Below are 27290 nucleotides of genomic sequence, written 5' to 3' on the forward strand. Positions count from 1 at the left end.
GGCCTTCAGATTCGCACAGATAAGAATACAGCTGAAAATAAGTTGTCTATCTATGTGCCAAGCCTCATGCTTTTATTCCAAAGTGAATGATTTTCCAGCTTAGATCTTGGACTAGTAAAATAAGCGTCGTTTCAAATGTGACCAGGCGGGTTTCAACACACAGCTTACACACAAAAGCAAGCCCAGCTCTGTGTCTAAAGCCTACAGGGGTATAGACTGAGCAGAGCTTACGGCAGTCTGCTGTTACAACCCTGAGCCCAGTACTAAAAGTGTCCCATCTTCTACACCCGTATGACCTAGGGCACAAGTCCAGGCTGGGAACAAGCTCATTGCTGAGGCCAGCACAGGCTGGGTACTTCACGCTTATGCAGAGACTCCTTTGTTCCAGGGTCAAGTACACAACCTTACATGACCTTGCTCCCCGGCAGTTCTAGGTGTCGTCCTTTTCTCTGCACTGTTCTACCTCACAGTTCCTGGGAGCAGTGTGCCTCCCCATTCCCCTCCACAACCGTCTAAATGGGGCGTAACAGCAGGAGTCCTGTGCTGGGGCCACATCATTCTCCAATGCTGTCACTAGGTACAAAGTGCAAAAGTGTTGCTGTTCCTGCATCCATTAAAAACTTTAAAAACAGAACAAAAAGATTTCCATATCAATGTGAAAATACATTAGTCTCCAAAAAGCCAGCAAGCACCTGATAACCTGTTTGTGCCACATCAGCTCCTGTCCCTGCGTGGCAGCAGTCCTGGGGTGACTGTCCTCTCAGATGGCAAACACGACATGCTACTGTCTTTGCACGCTCTCCAGCCCAACGTAGGACGACGACATCCATAGGGTTGAGTTTTGATGGCGTGGACGGAAATAACCAGTTGCTAAATGTTCCAAGATCCTGCAGTGAACTGTCACGCCCCAGAAACAGAGCACTGTGCAACTCACTGGAATGCAGAGACAGCCCACTGCTCTAGGCAGTTCAGTGTTACACTAACTCTGCTATCTGGCCTCTGGCTTGGGACACAATGTCATTGTCTTCCCTTTCACCCCCTCCCGCCCCCGCAAAAAAAAATCCCCAGCCCTCCCTGCCTCATCCCATTTAAAGTGTTTGTTTTATCTTTACCTCCTATGAAATGTTTCTGATAAGGCTTTATTGCTATACAAAAGCGGTGCAAATGCTGCCCAAAGACAGCTCCATCAGGAACTTTGGTCACACGACTGCAGGACTTATTGTGCACCGTCCAAGTCCCAGCGTTAGACCTGCTACCTTTCTGAAGAGAAGCTGAATACTGTGTGCAATAACACTAAGAAAATAGGATTGAACCCCGAACAGAAAACAAAAACAAGGGAAGAAGAGGGAGGGGGACAAGATACTAAAATTAGGCAGAAGGCTTCCTTGGGCAGGACTGAGTCACTCCTGTGATGACTAACTGATCAATGCTACATGTAGACAATACAAGTGTCTTCCAGAACAGATTGTTGGTGCAGAAATCGTGTGTCTGGTCCTGAATGCCAGCTCTCTCATCAATGCAGCATTTATTAAAAAATAAAATTAAAATGAAAAAAACTGACAAATTGCATCACCAGGTAGCAGCCTGGCCTGGATCAGACAAGTCCCATTGCATTTGATTCATCAAGCAGGGCCATTTAATGTGGCTTCAGCACATGGCAAGACCTCCTCTTTCCTAAAAGAAAAACAAACAGTATTACAGTAAGCATTAAAGAATTAAGACAGCTGTGCCACCCACCCATCTCCTTTCAACCTTACACTGATCCAGGAATTCACCTGGACAAATCACCTTTTCTGTGACGCTGAAGCCATCCTTCCAGAATATAGTTTTTTCAGTAGCCACAACATTAATAACTTAGCACTTGTGTGGCACGGGACCACCCCATTTTACATATGGAGAACTTGCAGTAAAGGTATCCAAGGCCAACGAAAGAATAAATGTCAAAACAAGGATTAGAAGTCATATGCTCCTGGTTCTCAGGTGTGCACTCGTGTAAAATACACGGGATACTGTACATTCAGATTGGCTGATGGCCGTGCTAATGGAGTAGAACTACTTGAAAACTGGGTTTTCTCCTGTAACACGTCAAACAGCAGCTGAAGGCGGTGTCTAAAATCACCCTTAAGCCATGAACAATATTAATTCATGATGGATGTACACCTTCAGTCAAAGGGGCTGATATTACCTGTACCCTCTCCTCTGACTGCTTCCCCCAACCCACCAGCATCACCCTCACTCTTGCCTGGGCAGAGTCTCAGCCAGCCCCAATCTCAACTAGACACTGGGTGAGGCACTGAATCAGATGAGATAGACGCATGTAGCTGGGTGTCAGCAGCCCACTGCACCCCATGCCTCCTCACTAACTCTCCTGAAAGCTCCACCTACATGTTGAACAGGAGGAGTGACAGAATGGCACCCTATGGCACTCCAGATTTGAGAGCTCTTTGGGAACAGGGGCAACTGCCCGCAACTACCTGTTGAAATCTGAGAGAGAAAAGCATGAAGGCACTAAGTGCAGCCCCTGCCAGGGTATCACCTCTTGATTAACTGTATTGAAGGCATAAAATACCACCAGCATGGGGACGTGGTCTTCATTCACCGCCAGCACGTCATCAACCAATGCGACCTAATGAAGTCTTGGTGCTGTAGCCAAATTTATATCCAGATTGATAAGGATCAAGGAGATCAAAGGCATCCAGATACTTGGACAGTTGTCTTATACCAGCCTTCTCCACACGGGAAGATGTGATACTGGACAACAAATTGTCAGTGCGAACTGACGACTTCTTGAGCAGACTACTGCTTCCTTCAAAGCTATGGGCAGCCTGCCCTCTCTAAAAAGATGTATTGACAATCTTCACAGGTAAGGCGACCTGTTACTTCCCAAGTGGCCTTCACCAGACAGGAAAGATGTGGATCCAAAGCACAGGTTGTGGCACAAAGTTTTCCCAACATCTCTGTTAGTTCAGGGAACATCACTGGTTGAAACACACTCAGAGAAGATGAGGCCCATGTTCCCTCAAGACCCTGCTCTGCCACCACAGAGGTAGACAGCCCATTGCTAATCTGATCTATGTCCACAAAAGGGCAGACAATTTACTCACAGCTGGTGGAACTCCAACCTGCTAAACAACTGAGACAGTCCAGGTTGGACAGACCACTTACTGCCCAAAACAAATTTGATGTCTGAGATGTTTCTTTGCCTCCCACAGAACCACAGCACAAGAATTTAAAGAAAATCTTTAAGCTGCAACTTTTCAGCCCCAGCACAAAACTTCCCTCTTGCCTCATTTGTCAGAGATCAACTGAAACATAGCACAGAATCATAGAATATCAGGGTTGGAAGGGATCTTAGGAGGTCATCTAGTCCAACCCCCTGCTCAAAGCAGGACCGATCCCCAACTAAATCATCCCAGCCAGGGCTTTGTCAAGCCTGACCTTAAAAACTTCTAAGGAAGGAGATTCCACCACCTCCCTAGGTAACACATTCCAGTGTTTCACCACCCTCCTAGTGAAAAAGTTTTTCCTAATATCTAACCTAAACCTGCCCCACTGCAACTTGAGACCATTACTCCTTGTTCTGTCATCTGCTATCACTGAGAACAGTCTAGATCCATCCTCTTTGGAACCCCCTTTCAGGTAGTTGAAAGCAGCTATCAAATCCCCCCTCATTCTTCTCTTCCGCAGACTAAACAATCCCACTTCCCTCAGCCTCTCCTCATAAGTCATGTGTTCCAGTCCCCTAATCATTTTTCTTGCCCTCCGCTGGATGCTTTCCAATTTTTCCAAATCCTTCTTGTAGTGTGGGGCCCAAAACTGGACACAGTACTCCAGATGAGGCCTCACCAATGTTAAACAGAGGGGAACGATCGCGTCCCTCGATCTGCTGGCAATGCCCCTACTTATACAGCCCAAAATGCCATTGGCCTTCTTGACAACAAGGGCACACTGTTGACTCATATCCAGCTTCTCGTCCACTGTAACACCTAGGTCCTTTTCTGCAGAACTGCTGCTGAGCCATTCGGTCCCTAGTCTGTAGCGGTGCATGGGATTCTTCCATTCTAAGTGCAGGACTCTGCACTTGTCCTTGTTGAACCTCATCAGATTTCTTTTGGCCCAATCCTCTAATTTGTCTAGGGCCCTCTGTATCCTATCCCTACCCTCCAGCGTATCTATCACTCCTCCCAGTTTAGTGTCACCTGCAAACTTGCTGAGGGTGCAATCCACACCACCCTCCAGATCATTGATGAAGATATTGAACAAAACCGGCCCGAGGAACGACCCTTGGGGCACACCGCTTGATACCGGCTGCCAACTAGACATGGAGCCATTGATCACTACCCGTTGAGCCCGACAATCTAACCAACTTTCTATCCACCTTATAGTCCATTCATCCAGCCCATACTTCTTTAACTTGCTGGCAAGAGTACTGTGGGGGACTGTGTCAAAAGCTTTGCTAAAGTCAAGGAACAACACGTCCACTGCTTTCCCCTCATCCACAGAGCCAGTTATCTCGTCATAGAAGGCAATTAGCATATCCTATAAGAACAAAGCCAGCAAAGAGGGCACCCAGGGGCCATCTCATCAATGGTGGGGATGAGGTGGGAGGAGAGCATGACAGAGCTCTACCAACCTGTCGAGAGAGTGGTCGGTCGGTGGAACAAGTTTCTCCCCCTCAGAGCCCTCTAGAACATTTCTAGTTCCATGACTCTCCAAGGATAGACCATCTAAACAGGTCCCTTCCCGACAAGACAGATGAGCCCCAACCTCAAAGCACAGGAGGTAATGGTCAGTCTATGACAGATCTGAAGGTCCAGTTGCCTAACCTGCAATCCCAGCCAATGTGTGAGTTGAGACAGTAGCTATCAGGGACAGGTCCATGGTCATCAGGGTGGCCAGGAAATCCTGAGCTGATTATTTATCTACATGCAGACTGAAGTTGCCCATAACACGCTCTGCATTTCCAATGCCACTGTAGTTAGGAATTCAGTTAGCCTGTGAAGTGACTTGGCAGCAAACTCAGGGCAAGCGGTACACTAAAATCAGTCCATCTTACTCCTATCCTGGGACTCTCATACTAAATGGACGTGTCACAAATCTTGGGAGACAGGCCAGTCCTTGCCTACAGACAGCCCCGCAACCTGAAGCAAATACTCACCAACAACCACATACCACACAACAGAACCACTAACCCAGGAACTTATCCTTGCAACAAAGCCCGTTGCCAATTGTGCCCACATATCTATTCAGGGGACACCATCACAGGGCCTAATAACATCAGCCACACTATCAGAGGCTCGTTCACCTGCACATCCACCAATGTGATTTATGCCATCATGTGCCAGCAATGCCCCTCTGCCATGTACATTGGTCAAACTGGACAGTCTCTACGTAAAAGAATAAATGGACACAAATCAGATGTCAAGAATTATAACATTCATAAACCTGTCGGAGAACACTTCAATCTCTCTGGTCACGCAATCACAGACATGAAGGTCGCTATCTTAAAACAAAAAAACTTCAAATCCAGACTCCAGCGAGAAACTGCTGAATTGGAATTCATTTGCAAATTGGATACTATTAATTTAGGCTTAAATAGAGACTGGGAATGGCTAAGTCATTATGCAAGGTAGCCTATTTCCTCTTGTTTTTTCCTCCCCCCCTCCCCCCAGATGTTCTGGTTTAACTTGGATTTAAACTTGGAGAGTGGTCAGTTTGGATGAGCTATTACCAGCAGGAGAGTGAGTTTGTGTGTGTATGGGGGTGGGTTTTTGGAGGGGGGTGAGGGAGTGAGAGAACCTGGATTTGTGCAGGAAATGGCCTAACTTGATTATCATGCACATTGTGTAAAGAGTTGTCACTTTGGATGGGCTATCACCAGCAGGAGAGTGAATTTGTTTGGGGGGGTGGAGGGTGAGAAAACCTGGATTTGTGCTGGAAATGGCCTAACCTGAAGATTACTTTAGATAAGCTATTACCAGCAGGACAGTGGGGTGGGAGGAGGTATTGTTTCATATTCTCTGTGTATATATAAAGTCTGCTGCAGTTTCCACGGTATGCATCTGATGAAGTGAGCTGTAGCTCACGAAAGCTCATGCTCAAATAAATTAGTTAGTCTCTAAGGTGCCACAAGTACTCCTTTTCTTTCATCAGAGACAGTTTTGGAGAAGACCACCTCCTATACCTCACGATGGATGCAGTGAGCATGGCCACACCTACTCCCCACTGACTCCTTCCCCGACCTCGATTCATGACATATTAAATACCCAGCTGGGGAGAACTGTAACAAAACTGGCCCAGCAGCAGCAATCAACCAGAGAACGTTAATACACGCAAAGTCAGGGGGTTCGTCTATTATGAAATCACAGATGGTTGATCTATTTTCCAAGTGAACATTAAGCATCACAAACCAAAGGCTCCTGAAAACTCAGCCTCCCAAGGAGGTGAAACCAAAGAAACAGAAATTAAAACGTCTTGTTCCTGGCTAACACCATCTCCTTACAAGTTTATTATCACCTTGTCTCCCTCTGCTAACTACCACAGGGACCTAGGATTCCAAGTCCCCACAACCATGCCCTTTCCTGGGCCCCCATATTCCTGGGAATGGTAGCATTATTCCACCCTCTCAGCCACTTGACAGTGGCCATCGAAAGGGTCGCAGCTGCATGCCCAAACAGTGACCCTTAGGGCTGGCTACAGAAAAACTTAATAAAAAAGGAAGGAACAAAATGACAACAAACCAAGCTACACACACCCTACCTAACGCAACACCCAACTCACTTTCTTTCATCAAATGACTTCTCTCATACTACAATGCCAACTCTCTACAAAACACCCTGATCCCTTGATGGGCTAGCTGGGTGAACAAATGGCAGAAGGGGCATGGGAGAGTCAGGAAGTTAAAAAGAATGTCCTTATGCTGGGGTGGAGAACCAATCTCGCTTGTGTTAGACCCTTCTGCCTGGTACTCTCCTCCTCCAGTCCCAGAGTGTCTTTGCCTTCCGCTTACAATTTATTCTTTCTACAAAATATTTTGTGATCCTGTGTATTAAGGACACAAACAACAACAAGATGCATCAAAATTAACATAATTCTGAAAGTGCTTTGTCTCTCCACCTAGAAGTGTTCTAACTGCAGCCAAGCACTGCTACATGGGAATCAGGAGTCTGAGAGCAAGGGCCAGGAAGTGCTATAGAGGCTGTGTGCCTGGCCCCGGGGGTGGAGGAAGCGCCTCATTATTGAGGGACAGCTCGCTGGCTGAGACACAGCGCAGAATGCCCCCATGACAGCAGGGCCTTTGAGGATGACAGAACTGGAAATCCCCCCAAGCTACATAAAAAACCCTAAAAAGTGACATTCCAGAGACTTCATAATAAGCACTTCCCTTTACCTCCCAGACTCCCAGTCTCAACCACCAAAACTGTCCTCTACATTTCCTCTCCCACATGATTTCATTTGTTAAAAAAAAAAAAAAAAAAAAAAATCAATAAAGCTGTTAAGGGTCTTTTAAAAAAAAACTAGACCATTTCCTTATGCAGAGTGAATATTAAACATCAAAGCCCTATGATTTATTTTTCATGGCATCAAAGATTTGATAAAATCCATAAGAAACAGTAGCATGGAGAGGCTGAGGGAACTGAGATTGTTTAGTCTGCGGAAGAGAAGAATGAGGGGGGATTTGATAGCTGCTTTCAACTACCTGAAAGGGGGTTCCAAAGAGGATGGATCTAGACTGTTCTCAGTGGTAGCAGAGGACAGAACGAGGAGTAATGGTCTCAAGTTGCAGTGGGGGAGGTTTCGGTTGGATATTAGAAAAAACTTTTTCACTAGGAGGGTGGTGAAACACTGGAATGTGTTACCTAGGGAGGTGGTGGAATCTCCTTCCTTAGAAGTTTTTAAGGTCAGGCTTGACAAATTCTTGGCTGGGATGATTTAGTTGGTATTGGTCCTGCTTTGAGCAGGGGGTTGGACTAGATGACCTCCTGAGGTCCCTTCCAACCCTGATACTCTATGATTCTATTGTAATAGTCTCAGACACTGCTTTCAGCCTCATGTGTCACTAGGCACCCAAGGCAGACCAGCACGCATTCCACGGTATGCTAGTGCTAAGCTGAGGGATTCAATGGTCTGGTACAGAATAAATTACCTTTTTTGTCTGACCCACGGTGGTTAGAAAACTTCGACCCGCTCACCTGTCTTTTGTTGTGCTTTCTGTGGCAGCCATGCCGGCAGCTGCAGCATTCTGGAGCTCCTCAGAATGCTGGGGCATGCTCCTTAGTGGTTTGGACACCTTTGTCGTTCCCATGTCGGTGATGGTCAGCTTGTCAATAACCAGGCAGTCAGCATCACTGTGTGAGAAGAACTCAAGCTCAAGTCAAACTGGCAACTGAGGGGTGTTAAATTCCAATGGAGAAAAATTGATTCTCCTCCTCGTCTAACAAAATACACCATTCCCACAAGTGGAGTCATGTAATGAATGAATTCAAATGAACAGTAAAATCGAACTGGAATTAAAAGCATTCTACCTATCCTGGAGGCTGTTTCCTAACATCAGGACACTGAAAACACATAAAACCAGTGATTCCCTCGAAGGACGTGTCCAATCAATGCCACAGAAACAAGTCCACGAGCTTCCGTACATTCTCTTTACCTGGGAGGAAGACACATTAGCACTCTCCTAGATGCAAACGCTACTAATAGCATGTTGTCCTGTGATGGAGAATGGAGAACAAATACTGCCAGCCTGTTAAGTCATCAGCAGAAGGGACCCAACAAATGAGGTGCATTCAAATGAGAACCTTACAGGTTAGCAGGCCAAGATCCCTGCTGGATGAATGAAAATGACTCCCCTATCTAGTGGTTGGAGATTATCCATCACTATTCTCAGGGCTGTGCTCCTGCACCCAGTCAAGGCTGGAAATCCCCAAGCCCAGAGTTCTTAAATGTTAGTTCTAGCAGAGCACATTTCACATGGTCACACGGGCACCCCTTCTGCTCCAACCTACAGCTGGCAAATGAAGTCACTCCCAGGTGTGTTTTTTCAAAAGCTTTATTTAAGAAGTACAGAACCTGGAGCTCTATGGGAAGGAAGATGGACAAGAGGTGATATCTTATGATGGGTAATTTCAGACCACAGTTACAGGTAAGTAATTCTCACCCCTGTAAAGATACCTAAGAGAACTGATCCCCACACTTGGAGATTAACAGTTCCAAGGATGTCTCTATAAAACCAAATACAACATAACAAAATGAAAAAATACAACAAAACAAAATGCAGTAAAGCTGCAGGCCAGGTAAATCTACCTTGGACATTAACACTAAAAACACTTTTCTGAGTGGAGAAATAAGATATTTCTATAAAATTTGGTGTGTTTTGTACTTTAACACAGTGAGATAAAATACCTCTAAAAACAGGCAAGAGGAGTTTAAAATAGAGAGAGCCTAAAAATAAAGGAAGTTTGCTCCAAGTTAGGAGAGTTTGTCTGCCCCTAAACTGGAGACAGCAATTCTGTGACACTGACAGACCAGAGCTCGACTCCGGCCTAAAGGATGTATCTAAGTTACAATGCTTTGGGAACATACCATGCTGACATACACCGTATGACTGTACTGCAGATCTCAAATTATTTAATACGTATATTGCAGTGGTTAGAATCTTGCTGCATCCTACAGAATGGGCTTTGATGTGACAAACCTGTACTGCTGCCAGGTTATTAACATGAGGGAGGCAGGCAGCCAGCCACTTACACCTGCTTCTTTCGGAAACAGGGAAAACAAAGCAAAACTCTGACTACACATCCTGAGGATTTTAGTCTACTCCAGATTAAACCTTAGTGATCTTCTGACATCCAGCTTCTGGAGAAGGGCTTTTCTGCAATGAGCATATAGGCATGGGAGGAAAGATAGCAGGATGAATGACTGATTAAGTAGAAATTCTGTCACCACCTTACGGAGGAATCTAGGATGTGTCCATATCACCATAGTCTGGTGGTTAAAGCATGGCATAGGCAATCTGATTTGGGTTCTATTCCTACCTCTGCCACTACCTTGCTCTGTGGTCTTGGATAATTCACTGTCTCTCTGCCTCAGACTTCCCCAGTTGTAAAAATAGACTTTTATAAGGTGCTTTAAGATCCTCTGAAAGGAGCTAAATACAGTAAATGCAAAATGTTTTACTATCTTAAAAGAATTTGCACGAGATGGATCAGAAACTAACGCCTGTTATTATTTGTTATTTGTCTTATCAAAGCACCGATTTATGGACAAAGATCCCACTGGGTTAGGCGCTATACAAGCACAGAACAAACAGAAGCTCGATGGACCAAAGAACTTACCATCTTAGTATAAGACAAGAGATGACAGATGGACACAGAGACAGGGGAGTACAAGGAAACAATGAGAGTGTATTGGTCAGCATGATTGGCTGTGGTCTCAGCTCACCAGTGGCCTTACCACTGTCAAGTTGTAACCTTCTAGTAGCCTCATTCTAAGCAACTAGGAAGGGTTGAGATGCTGCCTCAAACACCAGTCTTTCTATTTCTACACTCAGCCACGCTGGCAATGCAAGCGATCACTAATTGGTCTGGTTCAGCATTATCAGATAGGTCAGACACTCACAATGACACTGACCACGCAAAATCCCAGACAGGTTTAAGAATATAATCTGTATGGAAATGTTACAAGCATGTAACACTTCTTTCCCATGAGCCTGGTTAGGACAGAAGTTGCGGAACAGAGCTGTCTGAGCAGTAGACTGAGATGGCATCTCTTAACAATGCAGTCTGTTCCCAGTATAGTCTCAATCACCTGCCTCCTGATCTGAGGCCACTCATGTGAGTCCTCTATCAACAGGCTCAACCTGGTCTGTGATTGTGTCTTCCTTCCCAGTGGATAAGTGGCTAGTTAAGCATGTCTTGTGGGACACTCCGTTTCCATACTTGCAAGGTTTTCTAACATAAGGAAGCATATCCTCCTCTCCTTCTTGTTCATGTAAAATATTATGGCCTAATTGTTCATATGTATTAGGACCAACTTTTGGGATGCTTGTCTCCCAGTCAGGATGGTCATGAAGATACTGAACATAGAATCTGTCTGCACACATGCCTCATCTCTGCCAGAGCTCATCCGTGATTATTACCTTCGGATCACTGGAATTTGAAAGCCCCCTTTTTTGGGACAGTGGAATAATGCATCCCAAATAATCCCAATAATCTTTTTTGGGATGGTGGAATAATGCAACAATTGATGTGCCAGAGTCTGGAAAAAATGCACTCTGTGACAGACTCCTCTAAGACAGGAGCTGGTGGTTGGAGCCTCTGGGGTGCTGGCAGGAGATGCCGCCTGCCAGAACTAATTTTAAAACTTTGAGTCTGGGGAGTTTTCTGCCTCAGTTACTTGTAGGAGCATGTACTAAAGAGTGGAGATCTGCCACGAAGCTTGTCAGTGTTAATTTGTCACTCACTGAAATGCCCCTCCACCCCCCTTTTAAGACCTCTGTTGTACCACTGTGGTCTGCTTTTCCTGCTCAACTGATGTTTTTTTCTAACTTACATGTTGTCTGTGTCTTTTTAGACTGCCCTGTTCCTCAGGGCAGGCACAATACAATAATAATTAACATAGCAATGGTCTCTCCTAGAAAAAGAGGAATTACTTGCAGTAGAACTTCTTCCAAAAGTTATATCATTTGTTAGGTATCTCCTGTATGTCAGAGTTAGGCAGCTTCCAAAACACCACGGGTTGAAGTTTCAAAGAGACAGATCAGATAGATTGATGGATGCAACGCGCCTCACAGTTCATAAAAAACACTTTTTTAGGTTTACCATTTCCAGCAAAGATCAGAATTCAGATCTAAGAGAAGTGGACTGATATATGTGAAAAATAAATAACTGGCACTTATTTAGCACACTTCATCTAGGGATCTACGGCATTTTGAATACAATAGATTAAGCCCCCATCCGTTTTTTTACAGAAAACAGCAGAAATTAAGCCTAATATTTTATAATCAGGGTGCCTCATGTTAGGCTTCTAAATTCCCTGTTTAGCTACCTAAAAAACTGAAATCATGGGATTAAAAAATATATATATATGAAAACCCCATCTACACTTGGAATTAGCCCCAATTGCAAGCCAACAGTGCAAACCCCTAGAATGGACAAACAAAATCATGTTTTGGAGCTTACCCTGGTTTCAAGCAAGTTTTAAAAAACTTTTCAAGACACATGCATTGATTACATGCACATGTTATGTGAGGGGTTTGAAAAATGCACACTGGCTCCCAGCTGCCTTTGGAGAATTTTTTAGGAAGCTTCCATACTGGAAATGTGTCTTTGTCATCTTGTTCTTAGAGTAATTCCTCTCAGAGATTTGCCTTTCGGGAAGCTGTATGAATCCCGCTCTCTCTCTCTGGTGAACAATTTCAAACATAGATTCATAGATTCCAAGGCCAGAAGGGACCACTGTGATCACCTAGTCCGACCTCCTGTATAACACAGGCCAAAGAACTTCCCTAAACTTGTTTCTCAGGGGCAGATCTAGTGCACACCTTGTATTGAGTTTTCATCTTTTATTGTATGTACTTATATAAGGAATAATATACATCATATAGAATTATTTTCAATGAGGTGTCTTTGATACTGTTTGGAGCCAGAAATTTAGCTTTCTTTTCTCTTATACAGCATTCCTGCAGCTTGTGGCTTCCTCACTCTGATAATACAACTGTGTGTTCTGAAAGGGTTATTTCTTCCTCAGCAGTGAACAAGAATAAAAGATTTTAGTTCTCATTTTGCAGTTACTGTAGGTCTCATAAAAGCATCCTGTAATGAAAATGATATATTGTTAAAATGCAGCGCTAGGCTGTCCAGCTAATAAAGAAAGCTCCTTTTGGCAGCTTTACTGTGATGCTTCTGTGCATAGGAAATATTTATCTTTTTATTTCCAAAATGTTTTTCCACAGATTACTGTAAAATATTTTAATGCTGCTAAATCTTTTGTTTCTATTCCTCCCTGCCAACCAGTTCGACTATGTAAACTCAACAATTAACTCTAACCTTCATGAGGATCACTGCAATCAAACAGCCTTGCCCGCCTCATCCTTCCACTGACGAACTTACTGAGAAGCGCCACGGCTAGCAAAACAAATTTAATTCCCATGGCTTCACTGGGAATTCATACATGCCAGATGGACTCCCACTCATACTACCACGCCTAGAGAATCCACAAACCACGGCACCTAACGTAGCTTCTCATGATGATGAGCCCATTGATAAAATGCATCTCATTGTCAAAGACCAGTAAAGAAGTCAGTCTGAAATAGTCAATAATCCAAGGGCTTAAAGTATTTCAGGAAAATATGGATTTGATACTAAATAAAGCAACCTTAGAATCCAATTCTCTGAAGCTTACTATTGTGGCTCCAGGGATATACTTTAGTTTTCCTCTAGTCTCTCTTTGGTAAACAGTTAATAAGTATCATAGACATCAAAACATTGTAAAGACAGACTAGGAAGGATGGTGACACTACAAATGGATACACAAAAGTAATATAAACAGCATACCTAAACCATACAAGCCCCATGCTGAGCCCATAAACAAGCCCTTTAAAGCCAAATTCTGCAACAGTCAATCAAGGACAAAACCAAAAGGGGATGCAATGGCAATCATGCTAAATTACATACTTCTCAACAGGCTGTTGAAACTATCTGCTGGCTAGTAATTAAATAAGGTTACAGAACACAGGAGGGCTCAATGAATAGTTCCAGAATTACATAACGCCATTTTATGTTGTAAAAGCCAACAGATACATCAGCACAGAAGATCCAGTCTATGATAATTAATTGCACTAAACTTCCATCTTTGATTAGAAAACATCAATTTTTACAGTGAAATGTGTGACTGCAGCTTGGGCATTGTGCCTTTATTTGTTTTTTACTTTTTAAATACATGTAAATTGATATTTAACCAATTTCTATAAAAAAGATGGAGATATGTTACATGCCTAATTTTACACAGCATGCTTAGCTTCTGAATAATTCATTTAATGCATTCCAGCAAACGTGCCATGTTAAGGGCATAACTAAATGCTAGCAAGACAACTGATTCGTCTGCTTATTTTTTTCATGCTTTCTCAGAAAAAATGAGAAGTCCACAGGTCATGCAGGATGAAGAATCAGGAGACACAGAAAAGAAAAAATGTATCCCAAAATGGGAGAGCTCAAAACATCCACTGTGACATTCAGTCTGGGAAACTGGGGGGTTATTTTCTCTGCTGCATGTATGTGGATGCTACACTAGATTCCTTGCTCAACAGCAGCAAAAAGAAAATTGTGAGATAGCCTGGTACCCACTGTTTGGTCATACTGTACAAGTGCCATCAAAGACACACTCCTTTCCGGATCCTTCATGCAATGGAGAGAATGCCAGCTCCATGTCGGAGTTCATGCCCAAAGCAATGGGAACAACCATTTCCAGCTGTTATTTCAGAGCTATTTCAGAAGAAGGAATTTAAGGTTTTCACTGCTGCTAACACGTACGTAAGCTGAACAGTCTCGCCCTAGAACTAAGCTATCACTGAACGCAAAAGAAGGGACTTCCTGCTCTACAGGAGCTCCCTTAATGTAGCCAAAATTTGGAATTTATTAGCATCAGCTCCTTTTTACTTCGGACTTAAAAAAATTACTGCAGTGCTTACTTATGATACACAGCCACTGTACCTAAGGCATTTACTAAATAAGAATGAGCATTATTTAGAGATCAGAAAAAATAGTTTTTATAGATAGCAAACATTATAGTTTAGACTAAATTCCAGCCTCCATTCTAACCCCACTTTTTTTGTTGCTCATTAAAACAACTCCTTTGGGGATAAAATTTTCATACTTAGCCTCAGCTCAGAGTTGACTTTTTCTGGATGGGGGAGACACTAAATCTAAACTGATATGACCACTTTTCAGAACAGCGAGTGTAAAGAAAACATTAGTCCCTAACTTGAAAATCTCTAACGCGATAGACTGCAAACTCGGCAACATTTTAGTTGTCACCAAGGAAAGGTAAAAAAACCAACCACAACAAAAACAGCAGCCAACTGTGGAGAAAAAGTATTTTAAAAGTTATTAATTTTTTTAAATGCTCATCTAAACATACACAACAAAATAACTGTCACTTTTTAGTGTGCCTCAGCTTTAAAAGGAGCCACTTAAGTTCATCATGTAAGGGGAACTCAGCAGTGAAACACTTTTTACACCCTTTAAACAACAGGAAAATACAATTCAAAAGCTTATGTTGATAATAATGGTGAAGTTGAAAAATTAATCACATAGAACATGGAAATTCATAAGTCGTTTCCCACAAAAAATAGGTACCACATTGCACATATGTAAAATTCACTTTTGCTGCTTTACTTGTTCAATGTCAAATCTTATTACTGTTTATGTTGTTAATCATATACCATAAATATACAAGATGTGAAACACGGCTGAGTTACCACCACTGAGGGAACCTTAACCTTCTGCTTTCCTGGCTCCTATATTTAATTCTACACAGTTAGCAATGCGTTAACATTAGTTTTTAAGATCTCATGTTCACTTTAAATATAATTTAGAGAAATTCTTTACCTGTCACTATTTCAAATATCTCAATACTGAGTTCTGCTGGAGTCTCTCTGAACAAGGACTTCAATTTCACTGACACTTCCTGCCAGGAAGTCTAGCCTGACAGCACAAGTTTGAGACAAAGGAAATGCAGCTCAGTCGTTGAATGCTTGAGAAAGACAGGAAACCGTCAAAGATGTGTAAAGTGGTAGTATTTATTAGAAAATTATTAAAATAAGCATAAGTGGTCCAAAAATATCTTTAAATACCATTCATCCACAACTTTTAAACCTGCCTGAATCTCAGGAGCATTTAATGCCAGACTGCATTTTCAATGTCTCGTACTATAGTATGTTAGAATGGTGGCCCCCTGTGTGACTGATAACTATGCTTCATTAGGTTATGACAGGTTAAATGATTTTCTAAAGTGATTTAACTCTTCTTTCAAATTAGACATAATTATTAGGATATCACTTATATTATACTGGAGCTTTCTTTTAATTCCTCATCTAATAAGGAAATAATTACAGCAGAGCCTTGCTAATTTGCACTAAATGACTAGGACACCCAGTGTGAATTGATGAATTATTGAAGATGAGTAAAAACGCAATTTTAAAAAATTAAAGATAATACAGCTCAAAATGTCTTGTGATTTGACAAATGTAATTTAGTTTTTTTTTACTGATAATACTTTGTAACATACTAGTAAGTGTTTTGCTAAGTTAATTCATTAAAGTCTCAAGTACGGAGACATCACTACAGCACTGTCCTCCCACTTTGATAGCAGATATAACTGATTTGATTAGAACTGTGTGCATTAACAAAGGGCAGTTAATAAGGTGTCACTGTTAAGTCTACTTGAACATAAACCAACCCTTCCCTTACAAAATTTTTAAAACCTATTCCTATTTGCAGAAAGAGCTCGTGAACAGGTGGAATGGCAGAAGCTCAAGGACAAAATGAGATACATGAAACTATCCAAATACTGTAATTATTTTTAAAGGGTTCTTTAACAGGTGTGCTGACTCTGCATGTATGTTTCACACAGGACTCCACGCACCTTCCAGCCAGGCATTTCAAAGTACTGCTTCTAGGCACACGTTTAACTGATAGTGGAAGAGTGAGTTTTCTAGTGTAATTTGCCAGTTCAATAATACAGCAGCTCTGTTCCCAATCCAGCATCAAGGACTTGGAAATCAGAAGGAAGTAGCTTAATAAAAGAAGAGACTACTTGTCAGGTGGATGTTTGGAACCCTGAAAATGTCACAATTATACATACCCTCTGACTGAAGGTCTAAATATTCTGAGCAATACCCACAGCAAGATAGAAAGGCAGCAAGAAAGACAGAGATAGGCAGAAAGCAGAGAGGAGAGAAAGAAAAAGAAAACAGTAAAGATTTGTGCAAAAACAGACAAAAGAATTAACTTTGCATTGCTATCCTCGGACAGTTTCCTTCCCTGTAAAAATGACAAGGCAAGGGATGTTTAAAGTCTTTTCTAATCATACGCAGTAGTTGAATACTGTGCACTGGAACCTCCATGTAAAACTGTGCCCAATATACACAAAAGAAGATGAATCAATACAGCATAAAGAACATCCTGCTCAAAGTTGACACTTAAAATACAAATTCTAGATTATCAAATAGCAAAGTTATGGCAGTAACAGGAAACTTTCTAGTCATCACTAGAGAACGCTACAAGGTCCCTTTGCACATTTTTTCCAATTAATCTACTATGTTAAATTTACTATGGATTTTTCAGGGGGAAAAATTTATCTGCTGACGATAGCTGAAATAGCCTATCACTTGGGTACGACCCTTTAAAACTGCTGCTAAGAATATGGCACACCTGAACCAAAACTGCCATAGGTAACGTTTTGCTGTGCAATGCAAGGAGATGATTAACTCAGGTGCGTCTCAACCATACCATCATGTAAAAAGCCTCAGTGCAGATGCCAGATCCATCAGTGACACAGCTCCAACCTGTGGATTCACAAGAGAATAAGTACCACCAGTCATGACTGCTACCTGTTTGTATTTATTTATTTGGGGTGGAGGGAAGGTCAACAGGAAGCAGAATCCTGGAGATGATTTAAAGAGGTTCCCAGAATTTGGAAAAGGTATAGTGGCAGTAGACTGGAGTAGACATGAGGACACTACACGTGGTCCTCTAACAGCGGGGGCTTTTAGGATACTAATAAGCATCGTGATTACACACTCACCAGAACTATTTATTAAACGTAGTATCCATCACTATAGTATTGAAGTCTACTGTAGCTCTTTAACACCCTTCTCAATCTTGAAGATTTTGCTCCTCATTGGCAGCTGGCGTTCTACAATGTTGCCCTGTTGTGTTATAATTCTCATGGAGTGACCCTTGACCTCGGGTAGGAAACGGTGGCACGCATTGTAGACTACCTGTAGCTTGAGGACGTTAATGTGAAGAAACAATTCTTGAGGGTCCAAGTGCTGTAAACTTTGCCCTGTGCTGTAAACTTCTGCAGGTGTGCTCCACAACCTAACATGGGGGCGTCCTTGGGGGCTGTCTTGGTGGGAGGTCGATGTGAGGGGGCATCCCAACACATACCCTGTAGGGGTCCTTCAACCAATCAAGAGTGTGGGGACCCCGTGGGGAATGAATGTTTGTTTGGACAGGCTATGTCTATTTGGTGCGTAAAAGATTCGGAGACAGGTTTGAAGGCGTCTGGAGTGGAGCCTTGCAAGGGGCATGATAAATGTGCAGGTCACCATATGACCTAAGAGCTGTAGGCAAGACCCCTCTGTGGTCTGAGGGCTCTGCTGTATCATACATATGAGGCTGGACATGGCGTCACACCCGTCTGTGGGTAGGTATTCCCTACTGGTTACTGAGCCCAGCATGGCCCTGATTAAGTCTCTATGCTGAACGGGTATTAGGCTGGACTTCTCTGCACTGAGGTGAAGGCCCAGAGAAAGAAACAGAGCTAGAGACTTGTTGGTGTATGACCTGACTTCAGAGAAGAAGTTGCCCTTGAGAAGCCAGCTGTCCAAGTAGGGGAAGACAACTATTCCCATCTGACAGAGGTGAATAGCAACTACTGAGAGCCATATGTAAAGGCTTCAAATTGGTCCCTTTGGTCCTGTGGCAGATGATCAGTAAGTTGAAAGAACTCTGAGTAGATGCTGTAATCATATTTTGCCAGCAGGGCATGATAATTTGACTACCCTAAATTGTAATGCTGCTGAGAAGTAGCTCTCCGCAGGGGCTGCCCGTTCCTATCGTTGGGATGAGAACAAAAAATATTCAGAGCCCTTGGGCAGATGATAGTATTTTTTGCCCGCCATCTTGCACACAGGCAGAATGGTGGCCGGTGTCTGCCAGATGTTATGGGCTGGTGACAATAGTGCATCATAAATAGATAGGGCTACACGTATGTCATGGAGGTCACGGAAGTCAAGGATTCCCTGACTTTTCACACGCTCCGTGATATTGGGTGCCCTGCAGCAGCCCAGCCACCACCAGCAGCTGGGGAACCACCCAGCTCCCAGTCACTGGAGGCAGTGGGGGGAGCCCCGGGGGGGGCAGCTCCCTGCAGGGTGCTGGACCCTCCTCCCTCCCCATTTTGTAAGGGATGTTTTTAGTAAAGGTCAGGGACAGGTCATGGGCAATTAACAAAACTTCACGGAAGTCGTGACCTGTCCCTGACTTTTACTAAAAATATCCATGACAAAATCATAGCCTTATCCATAGGCAGTGCTATCTTGCCTTGTGATGTAGCATGGAGGATATCCATCAGGGAATGTCGGGATTTTTGCACCTGCTCCAGGGGGAGCTGTAAAGTTGTGGTTGCCTTCTTCATCAAGTCCTGAAAAACTTTGAAGTCGGCTGTGTAGAATGGCGGAAGGGTCATGAAGAGGATTTGTTGGCAGAAGGAGTTTCCTCCTTGACTCTTCACTCTTGGTGTTCCAAGAAGCCTTCCCGCAGACGTGGTGCTGAAGAGGATCAAGCGATACTGGAGACTGTGTGAACAGACCTGCATACTCCCATGGCCCCCAGGGGGTGCCGAAGTCAGGGTCTGTGGTTTCTTTGAATCCCTGCATCTGGAGGGCTCCAAAGGTACAGAGAATTTTGTTGAGCGTGTCTGTTTGCTAAGACTTCTCTTTACGTGGGTGGTAGATCTCTTCAGCAGTACTGAGCCTTCAGTCCCAAAAAAAGCAGGACCCTCAGCAGTACCCGGAGCAGGATGCAAAGTCTCTTAGACCCTGATCTTTGGGGAGACCCCTCACAGTGCTTCAAGCCCCAATCAAGGGACTGGGATAGCTTCTTCTTAGAGTGTTTGGAGGCCTTTGAAGATGTCCCCTGCTCTTTGCTCCCTGGAGCTGCAGCGTAAGTCGAAGAGGCAGCAGCAGATGTACAGGGGAGAATCTATCCTTGCAAGCCGCAGAGATCACTCTCCAAAACAGAGCATTAGTCTACCTCACCTCAGCTTGCAAGATCAGCTTTTAAACCTGATGGAGACCTTGTACTTACGACGGGACGTGGGACTCTCCAAGGCAGCTGGAATTCCTGTCGCTGAGGGGAAATAGCTGTGGCACGTCTGGCAGGGTTTGAAACCTTGGGTTTGGAGCACAGTCAGACAAGGAATAAACGGCAGCTGAAGAAAGGCCCAGGCTGGGAGCCTTTGCCATGGCCAAACACAGGGACAGGTGAGAGCACAAAAAAAATTGAAAACTTGTGCTAAGGTAGAGAACTAAAATAATAATCAAGGTTACAAAAAGGTAAAATAAGGGGATAAAAACAAAAAAGGTACAAATTATTCAGGCAAATAGTGGACACCACAATATTCTGTCTCCAACCTCAGGTGGCTGAAAAGGAACTGGAGCAGTGGCAGATCTGCCCCTCCCCATATACCCGCTGTCCAGAGCACAAGGATGTGTAGGGCGCAGACTGACAGACACTGCTCAGGAAAAAATCTTTGCGAGAAGGCGCATGAGCACGCACATACAGAATGTGGAGTACCCATAGGGGCATATACTTGAAGAACAAATGTTATGTATTATTACTGCATGTAAGAGTAAAGAGAGAAACTAATCAACCTCAAATTTAGTGGAGTCCTCTTTTGATGCTAAAAAGTGCACTGCAAACCTTTCGTTAAAAGAAATGGGATTTTGGTATCCTAAATATCCTTTTGTGCATCTGTTGCACAAACCAAGGAGGGTTAAAATTCATATGGCTGCCACTCTAGCGATCATTAAACAGATCACAGCTGTTATTCCATGAGGGAGTCCTACAAGAAACACAATGACATACAATGCAGGCGGGGAAAATTCTCAGAGATTATCAAAGTTCACTAATGCAAAATACTTCCAGGTCTGTTTCCTCTATTAGTATTTAAAAGCTTTTTTAATCATCATCATAGTGATGATATCAGAATCATAAACATGTAGGACTTGAAAGGATTTCAAGAGGTCAACAAGTCAACCTAGACCATTCCTGACTAGTGTTTGGTCCAACCTGATTTCAAAAACCTCCAGCGATGGGGATTCCACATACTTCCTTTGAAGCCTATTTCAGAAGTTAACTACCCTCATAGTTAGAAATATCTAACGTAAGTCCCCTTGCTGCAGATGAAGGCTATTACTTCTTGTCCTACCTTCAGCGGACATGAAGAACAACTGATCAACATTCTCTTTATAACAGGCCTTAACATGTGTGAATACTTATCAGGTCCCCCACCAGTTGTATTTTCTCAAGACTAAACATGCCAGGTTTTTTTAACCTTTCCTCGTAGGTCAGATTTTCTAACCCTTTGATCATTTTTGTGGCTCTCCTCTGGAATGTCTCCTACTTGTCCACAACCTTCCTGAAATGTGGTGCCCAGAATTGGACACAGTACTCCAGCTGAGGCCTCATCAGTGCCAAAACAGAGTGTGACAATTACCTCCCATCTCTTACATATGACACTCTTGTTAATACATTAGAATTATACTAATCTTTTTCGCAACTGCACCCCGTTGTTGACTCATATTCAAATTGTGATCCACTAACTCCCAGATCCTTTTCAGCACTACTACCACCTAGCCAGTTATTTGCCATTATGAAATGATGCATTTGATTTTTTCTTCCCAAGTGTAGTTCTTTGCACTTGTTTTTACTGAATTTCGTCTTGTTGAATTGAATTTCATCTTACTATACATCTCCTATATATACAGGCCACTTTTCCCTCTCAATTACCGAGAACCATTTCTCCATGTTTTGCAACTCCTTTGGAGGAGATTCGGAAAGACAAAATGTATTGGGTGCATATGGGAAAAAACTTCAGTTTGTCTCAAGGTAATCCCTTTGGTGATTACTGACAATCATTCATGTCTTCAAAATCTCTGGCATAGCACAGTACTGATTTGCTAAATGTTAACATACACTGTGAAATTATCTATTATGTAGCACCATGATGACAAATGAGTTTTAAACCCTAATAATAAGCATTTCTTTAGCACTTGACATCCTCTTAGGACTTTACTACACACACTAACTCATTAATCATCTGCATCCCTGTGGAATAAATATTAGCTACATTTTACGGATGGGCAAACTAAGGCACAGAAGCTCACACCAACATCTTCACAACTGAGACAAGGTGGGTGACCAACTTCTCTTAGTGAGAAAGACAAGCTTTTGAGTTTATACAGAGCTCTTCTGCAGGTCTGGGATATGTACTCAGAGAGTCACAGCAAAATACAAGGTGGGACAGATTGTTTAGTATAAATTGTTAACACATATTTCAGTGGCCAGACAGGCATTGATGGCCCATCAAGAATAATCCACTCTCCCACAGGCCTCTCAGAGAGGGCACATAGGCCACAAGGGCAGCCTAACCCACCATCACAGCAAGGATCTTTCTAGCAGCTGAAAGAAAGTATAAAAGAGGGAAAGTGACATCATCACTTAGCCCCACCTCCACCCCCCACACACGCACGCACATCTCAATACCTGGAAGATCGTCTGGAAGACAAAGACTTTGAACTGGGGAGATTGGTTCCAGGCTGGAAGGGAGTTCAGTCTCTGTATTCGGAACTTTGAACTGCCTGTAACATCTGTTAGGGTGAGACGCTGCTTAATTCAAATCTTGCTTAGTGTGCTAAAGTCTAAAATTTGTTTAGACTGCGAATTTATTTTTATTTCTTAGGTAACCAACTTTGACCTCCATGCCTGCTATTTATAGTCACTTAAAATCTATCTTTCTGTAGTTAATAAATCTGTTTTAAGTTTTACATCAACCAAAACCACACTGGTTTAAGTGCTTGGGGAATCTCAACTCAGATTACAAAGGCTGGTGAAGGTCCACTTTCCTTTGAAGAAGTGGCAAGCTAACTAATGAGCTTGCACTGTCCAAAGGAGTCTTGAGCAGCGTAAGACAATATATTTCTGGGGTACAAAGCTGAGCTTTGGGGGGATTGGCTGATGCCTCTCCCTGTATGATTCATGAGTGACTCAAGGAGCATTCATGCAATTTAGCTGGTGTGGGGCTCCACATGCTGATGGCTTAGTGATCGCAGCACCTGTAGGGGTTTGCTGCTCATCACTGGCATAGCATTGTGAGAGGCTGGGGAGTTAAGGAAGCACAGCGGCGCAACAGTTCCAGGTTGTGCCCCTAATTTCAGGACATCTGGTCACCCCAGGTGCTGCTCTGAGATGGTGTGTCCTGGCCTGTGGGGAGCTTCCTTCTAATAATGACCTTGAAATTGGCTGGGAGAGGAGGGTTGTCTGAAGGCCAGAAAAGGGGGTTCTCATTGAGCATGGGTTATAAATGTCCGATACTACCCCATACGGGTTCCAGTGTGAGGTAGTAGGTGTTAATTAGCGGTGTGTGGTCAGAGGGGGTTTATTTCTGTATTAAAGCAGGTTCTCCCAGGGTATTTGGGTGGCCTGTTCCATGATGCGTTCTACTTCTCTGGTGGAAAGTCCTTGTTAGGCGAAGGTGGTTTTAAGTGATCCGGCGATCCAGGGAAGTCCCGGACGACTGGAAAAAGGCTAATGTAGTGCCCATCTTTAAAAAAGGGAAGGAGGAGGATCCGGGGAACTACAGGCCCGTCAGCCTCACCTCAGTCCCTGGAAAAATCATGGAGCAGGTCCTCAAGGAATCAATTCTGAAGCACTTAAAGGAGAGGAAAGTGATCAGGAACAGTCAGCATGGATTCACCAAGTGCAAGTCATGCCTGACTAATCTAATTGCCTTCTATGACGAGATAACTGGCTCTGTGGATGAAGGGAAAGCAGTGCACGTGTGTTTCCTTGACTTTAGCAAAGCTTTGGACACTGTCTCCCACAGTATTCTTGCCAGCAAGTTAAAGAAGTATGGGCTGGATGAATGGACTATAAGGTGGATAGAAAGCTGGCTAGATTGTCGGGCTCAACAGATAGTGATCAATGGCTCCATGTCTAGTTGGCAGCCGGTATCAAGCGGGGTGCCCCAAAGGTCGGTCCTGGAGCCGGTTTTGTTCAATATCTTCATTAATGATCTGGAGGATGGTGTGGATTACACCCTCAGCAAGTTTGCAGATGACACTAAACTGGGAGGAGTGGTAGATACGCTGGAGGGTAGGGATAGGATACAGAGGGACCTAGACAAATTGGAGGACTGGACCAAAAGAAATCTGATGAGGTTCAACAAGGACAAGTGCAGAGTCCTGCACTTAGGACGGAAGAATCCAATGCACCGCTACAGATTAGGGACCGAATGACTAGGCAGCAGTTCTGCAGAAAAGGACCTAGGGGTTACAGTGGACGAGAAGCTGGATATGAGTCAACAGTGTGCCATTGTTGCCAAGAAGACCAATGGCATTTTGGGATGTATAAGTAGGGGCACTGCCAGCAGATCGAGGGATGTGATCGTTCCCCTCTATTCAACACTGGTGAGGCCTCATCTGGAGTACTGTGTCCAGTTTTGGGCCCCACACTACAAGAAGGATGTGGAAAAATTGGAAAGCGTCCAGCGGAGGGCAACAAAAATGATTAGGGGATTGGAACACATGACTTATGAGGAGAGGCTGAGGGAACTGGGGATGTTTAGTCTACGGAAGAGAAGAATGAGGGGGGATTTGATAGCTGCTTTCAACTACCTGAAAGGGGGTTCCAAAGAGGATGGATCTAGACTGTTCTCAGTGGTAGCAGATGACAGAACAAGGAGTAATGGTCTCAAGTTGCAGTGGGGGAGATTTAGGTTGGATATTAGGAAAAAAACTTTTTCACTAGGAGGGTGGTGAAACACTGGAATGCGTTACCTAGGGAGGTGGTGGAATCTCCTTCCTTTGAAGTTTTTAAGGTCAGGCTTGAGAAAGCCCTGGCTGGGATGATTTAATTGGGGATCGGTCCTGCTTTGAGCAGGGGGTTGGACTAGATGACCTCCTGAGGTCCCTTCCAACCCGGATATTCTATGATTCTAAGTGTGTTAAGGTACATATCCCAGACTTTCTCTTCAGAGCATATTCTGTGTTATCCGAGTGCCTGGCTGTAGTTAACAGATTTCTTGCTTCATTTGGGGTGGTTACTGGTCTGCGAAGGTAGGTGTGGTGATCCCTCGGTTTCATGTATATAATTGTCTGTAAGGTTCCATTGTTGGAGCTGATCATGGTGTCCAGGAAGTTGAGCTAGTGTGGAAGTGTGGAAGTGTTCTAGTGAGAGTTTGATGGATGGGTGGATGGTCATAGAAGATGTGGTGGGAATCTATGAGGGACTGTAGGTTATCTGTCCAGAGGATGAAAATATAATTGATGTATCTCAGATATATCACTGGTTTCATGGTGCATTTGCCCAGAAATTCTTCTTCAAGGTGGCCCACAAAGAGGTTGGCATATCGGGGAGCCATCCTAGTACCAATGGCTGTTCCCATTGTTTCAACAAAGTGTTTGTTGTTAAATGTAAAAGTGTTATGGGTGAGGACGAAATGGATGAGTTTGGTAATATATTTGGGGTGGATATCTGAGGATTGTCCATTATCTTGTAAATATCTAAGGCAAACTGCAATGCCATTCATTGTGAGGGAGGTTAGTGTACAGGGAAGTGACATCCATAGTTTTCTGAGGTTTGCAGTTTCTAGAGGAAGTCAGCTGTAACCCTGGAGGAAGCTGGTCCTTTGTGTGGTGCGTGGTGTGTGGATGGTTTCTATGAGTCCCGATATTCCTTCAGTAAGAGTGCTGTGGCATTTTTTCCTCTCCCCCTCCCCCATGACTGGAGGGGTGTTAACAGGCCACTTCACCTTGAATGGTCCCTTGAAAAGTGTTAACTGATTATGCTAAACAATCTGTTTCACCTTGTATTTAGCTCTGAACCAAGTACATTTCCAAGACCTGAAGAAGAGCTCTGTGTAGCTCGAAAGCTTGTCTCTGTCACCAACAGAAGTTGATTCAATAAAAGATATTCCTTCACCAACCTCATCTAAAGGTAGGCACCTAAATTTATATTTATGGACTTAAGAGGTCTGTTTTTCAGTGATAACGGCAGCCCCAACTTCCCCTTATGGCAATGGGAGCCAAAGGAGCTTAGCACTTCTGAAAAATCAGCTCACTTTTAATTAGTGCCTAAATATATATTTAGATGCCTAATTTTAGGCACCTAAATACAAAAATGTTAACCGAAGTAATGTGCCAAAGCCAAAGAAAGAGCTGAGTTTTAATCCTGGCTGTATCGAGTTCTGACAGCATTAGGTTATAAAATAACAGGGGCCTACTGGGATTGTGAATTTAGGAAACTTCATCATAAAATTTGTACTAGACCCAAAATGTTTTTAAATGATCAGTGCAGTTGATTTATTTGTAATCATCAAGGAACTGGGAAGAAACTGATTAACCCAGAATTGTGCATTTCTAGTTTATTTGTCTTTGTTTGGGAAATGGAAGGGAAAAGGAGAATGACTTTCGGAAACTGGGGAAGCCTCACTGGCCAATAAGATATTCCACACTGTATGAGACGTTTCATCTAGCTAGGTAGTTCTGAAACAGCTGAATACCTCTGAGACCACAAACTGAATTAAAGGTTTCAGCAGCCATTTGTTTTAATTTCTGGTTGAGATTATGGCTGTGTTAAGATATCACACCTTTATAGTGACAAGTTTCAGAGTAGCAGCCGTGTTAGTCTGTATTTGCAAAAAGAGAAACAGTACTTGTGGCACCTTAGAGACTAACACATTTATTTGAGCATAAGCTTTCGATGAAGTGAGCTGTAGCTCACGAAAGCTTATGCTCAAATAAATGTGTTAGTCTCTCAGGTGCCACAAGTACTCCTTTTCTTTTTACCTTTATAGTGGAGACTGTGGTTATCTGAGTATTTGCTTGCATTGCAAAAGCAGAATTAGTTGAACACAGCCACAATCCTGCAAAACAAAGCAGGTTCTGGAAACTTTGTTGTTTTGGGGTTCTTAAGTTATAACTGTACTTACCTGAGAGAGATCCTTATTACTAAAATACGTTAATTTAAAAATACAGTGCTCAGATTTAGCAGTGTCATGGGCAACGACATATCTAGCTAATCCAAATAAGAATACCCTTTTCCCAATCTGAAGTGAAGCTAATGTAAAAGTCATGCAAAATGTCAAACAGGATTTAAACTACTGTTGTGTTAAACTGAACAAAGACAGACAGTTAAATTTAGAGCACAACTCCGGCTGTAAATGCCATAGGTTCAGAGACGAAAAAACACATTTGGAAGACAGTGTTGGCCACCACTATATGTTCC

General features: G+C 43.3%; 1 protein-coding gene across 5 annotated transcripts in view; it reads right to left on the reverse strand.

Moving 5' to 3' along the window:
* Positions 1-1083: 1083 nt before the first annotated feature.
* Positions 1084-27290, reverse strand: part of PPP6R2 (protein phosphatase 6 regulatory subunit 2) — a 162583-nt gene continuing 136376 nt past the window's right edge. For 2 of the 5 annotated variants that reach the window (XM_077837864.1, XM_077837855.1), the window contains 2 exons: positions 8193-8348; positions 1084-1674 (listed from right to left, as the gene is read on the reverse strand). In XM_077837864.1, coding sequence (XP_077693990.1) covers positions 1623-1674; positions 8193-8348 — 208 coding nt within the window. In that variant the 3' untranslated portion in view covers positions 1084-1622. Of the gene's footprint in view, positions 1675-8192; positions 8349-12625; positions 12813-27290 lie in introns of those variants that run through there. The other 3 variants (XR_013348423.1, XM_077837888.1, XR_013348421.1) reach the window with 2 other exon arrangements.

Source organism: Eretmochelys imbricata, chromosome 1 (assembly GCF_965152235.1).
Source record: "Eretmochelys imbricata isolate rEreImb1 chromosome 1, rEreImb1.hap1, whole genome shotgun sequence".
NCBI lineage: Eukaryota > Metazoa > Chordata > Testudines > Cheloniidae > Eretmochelys > Eretmochelys imbricata.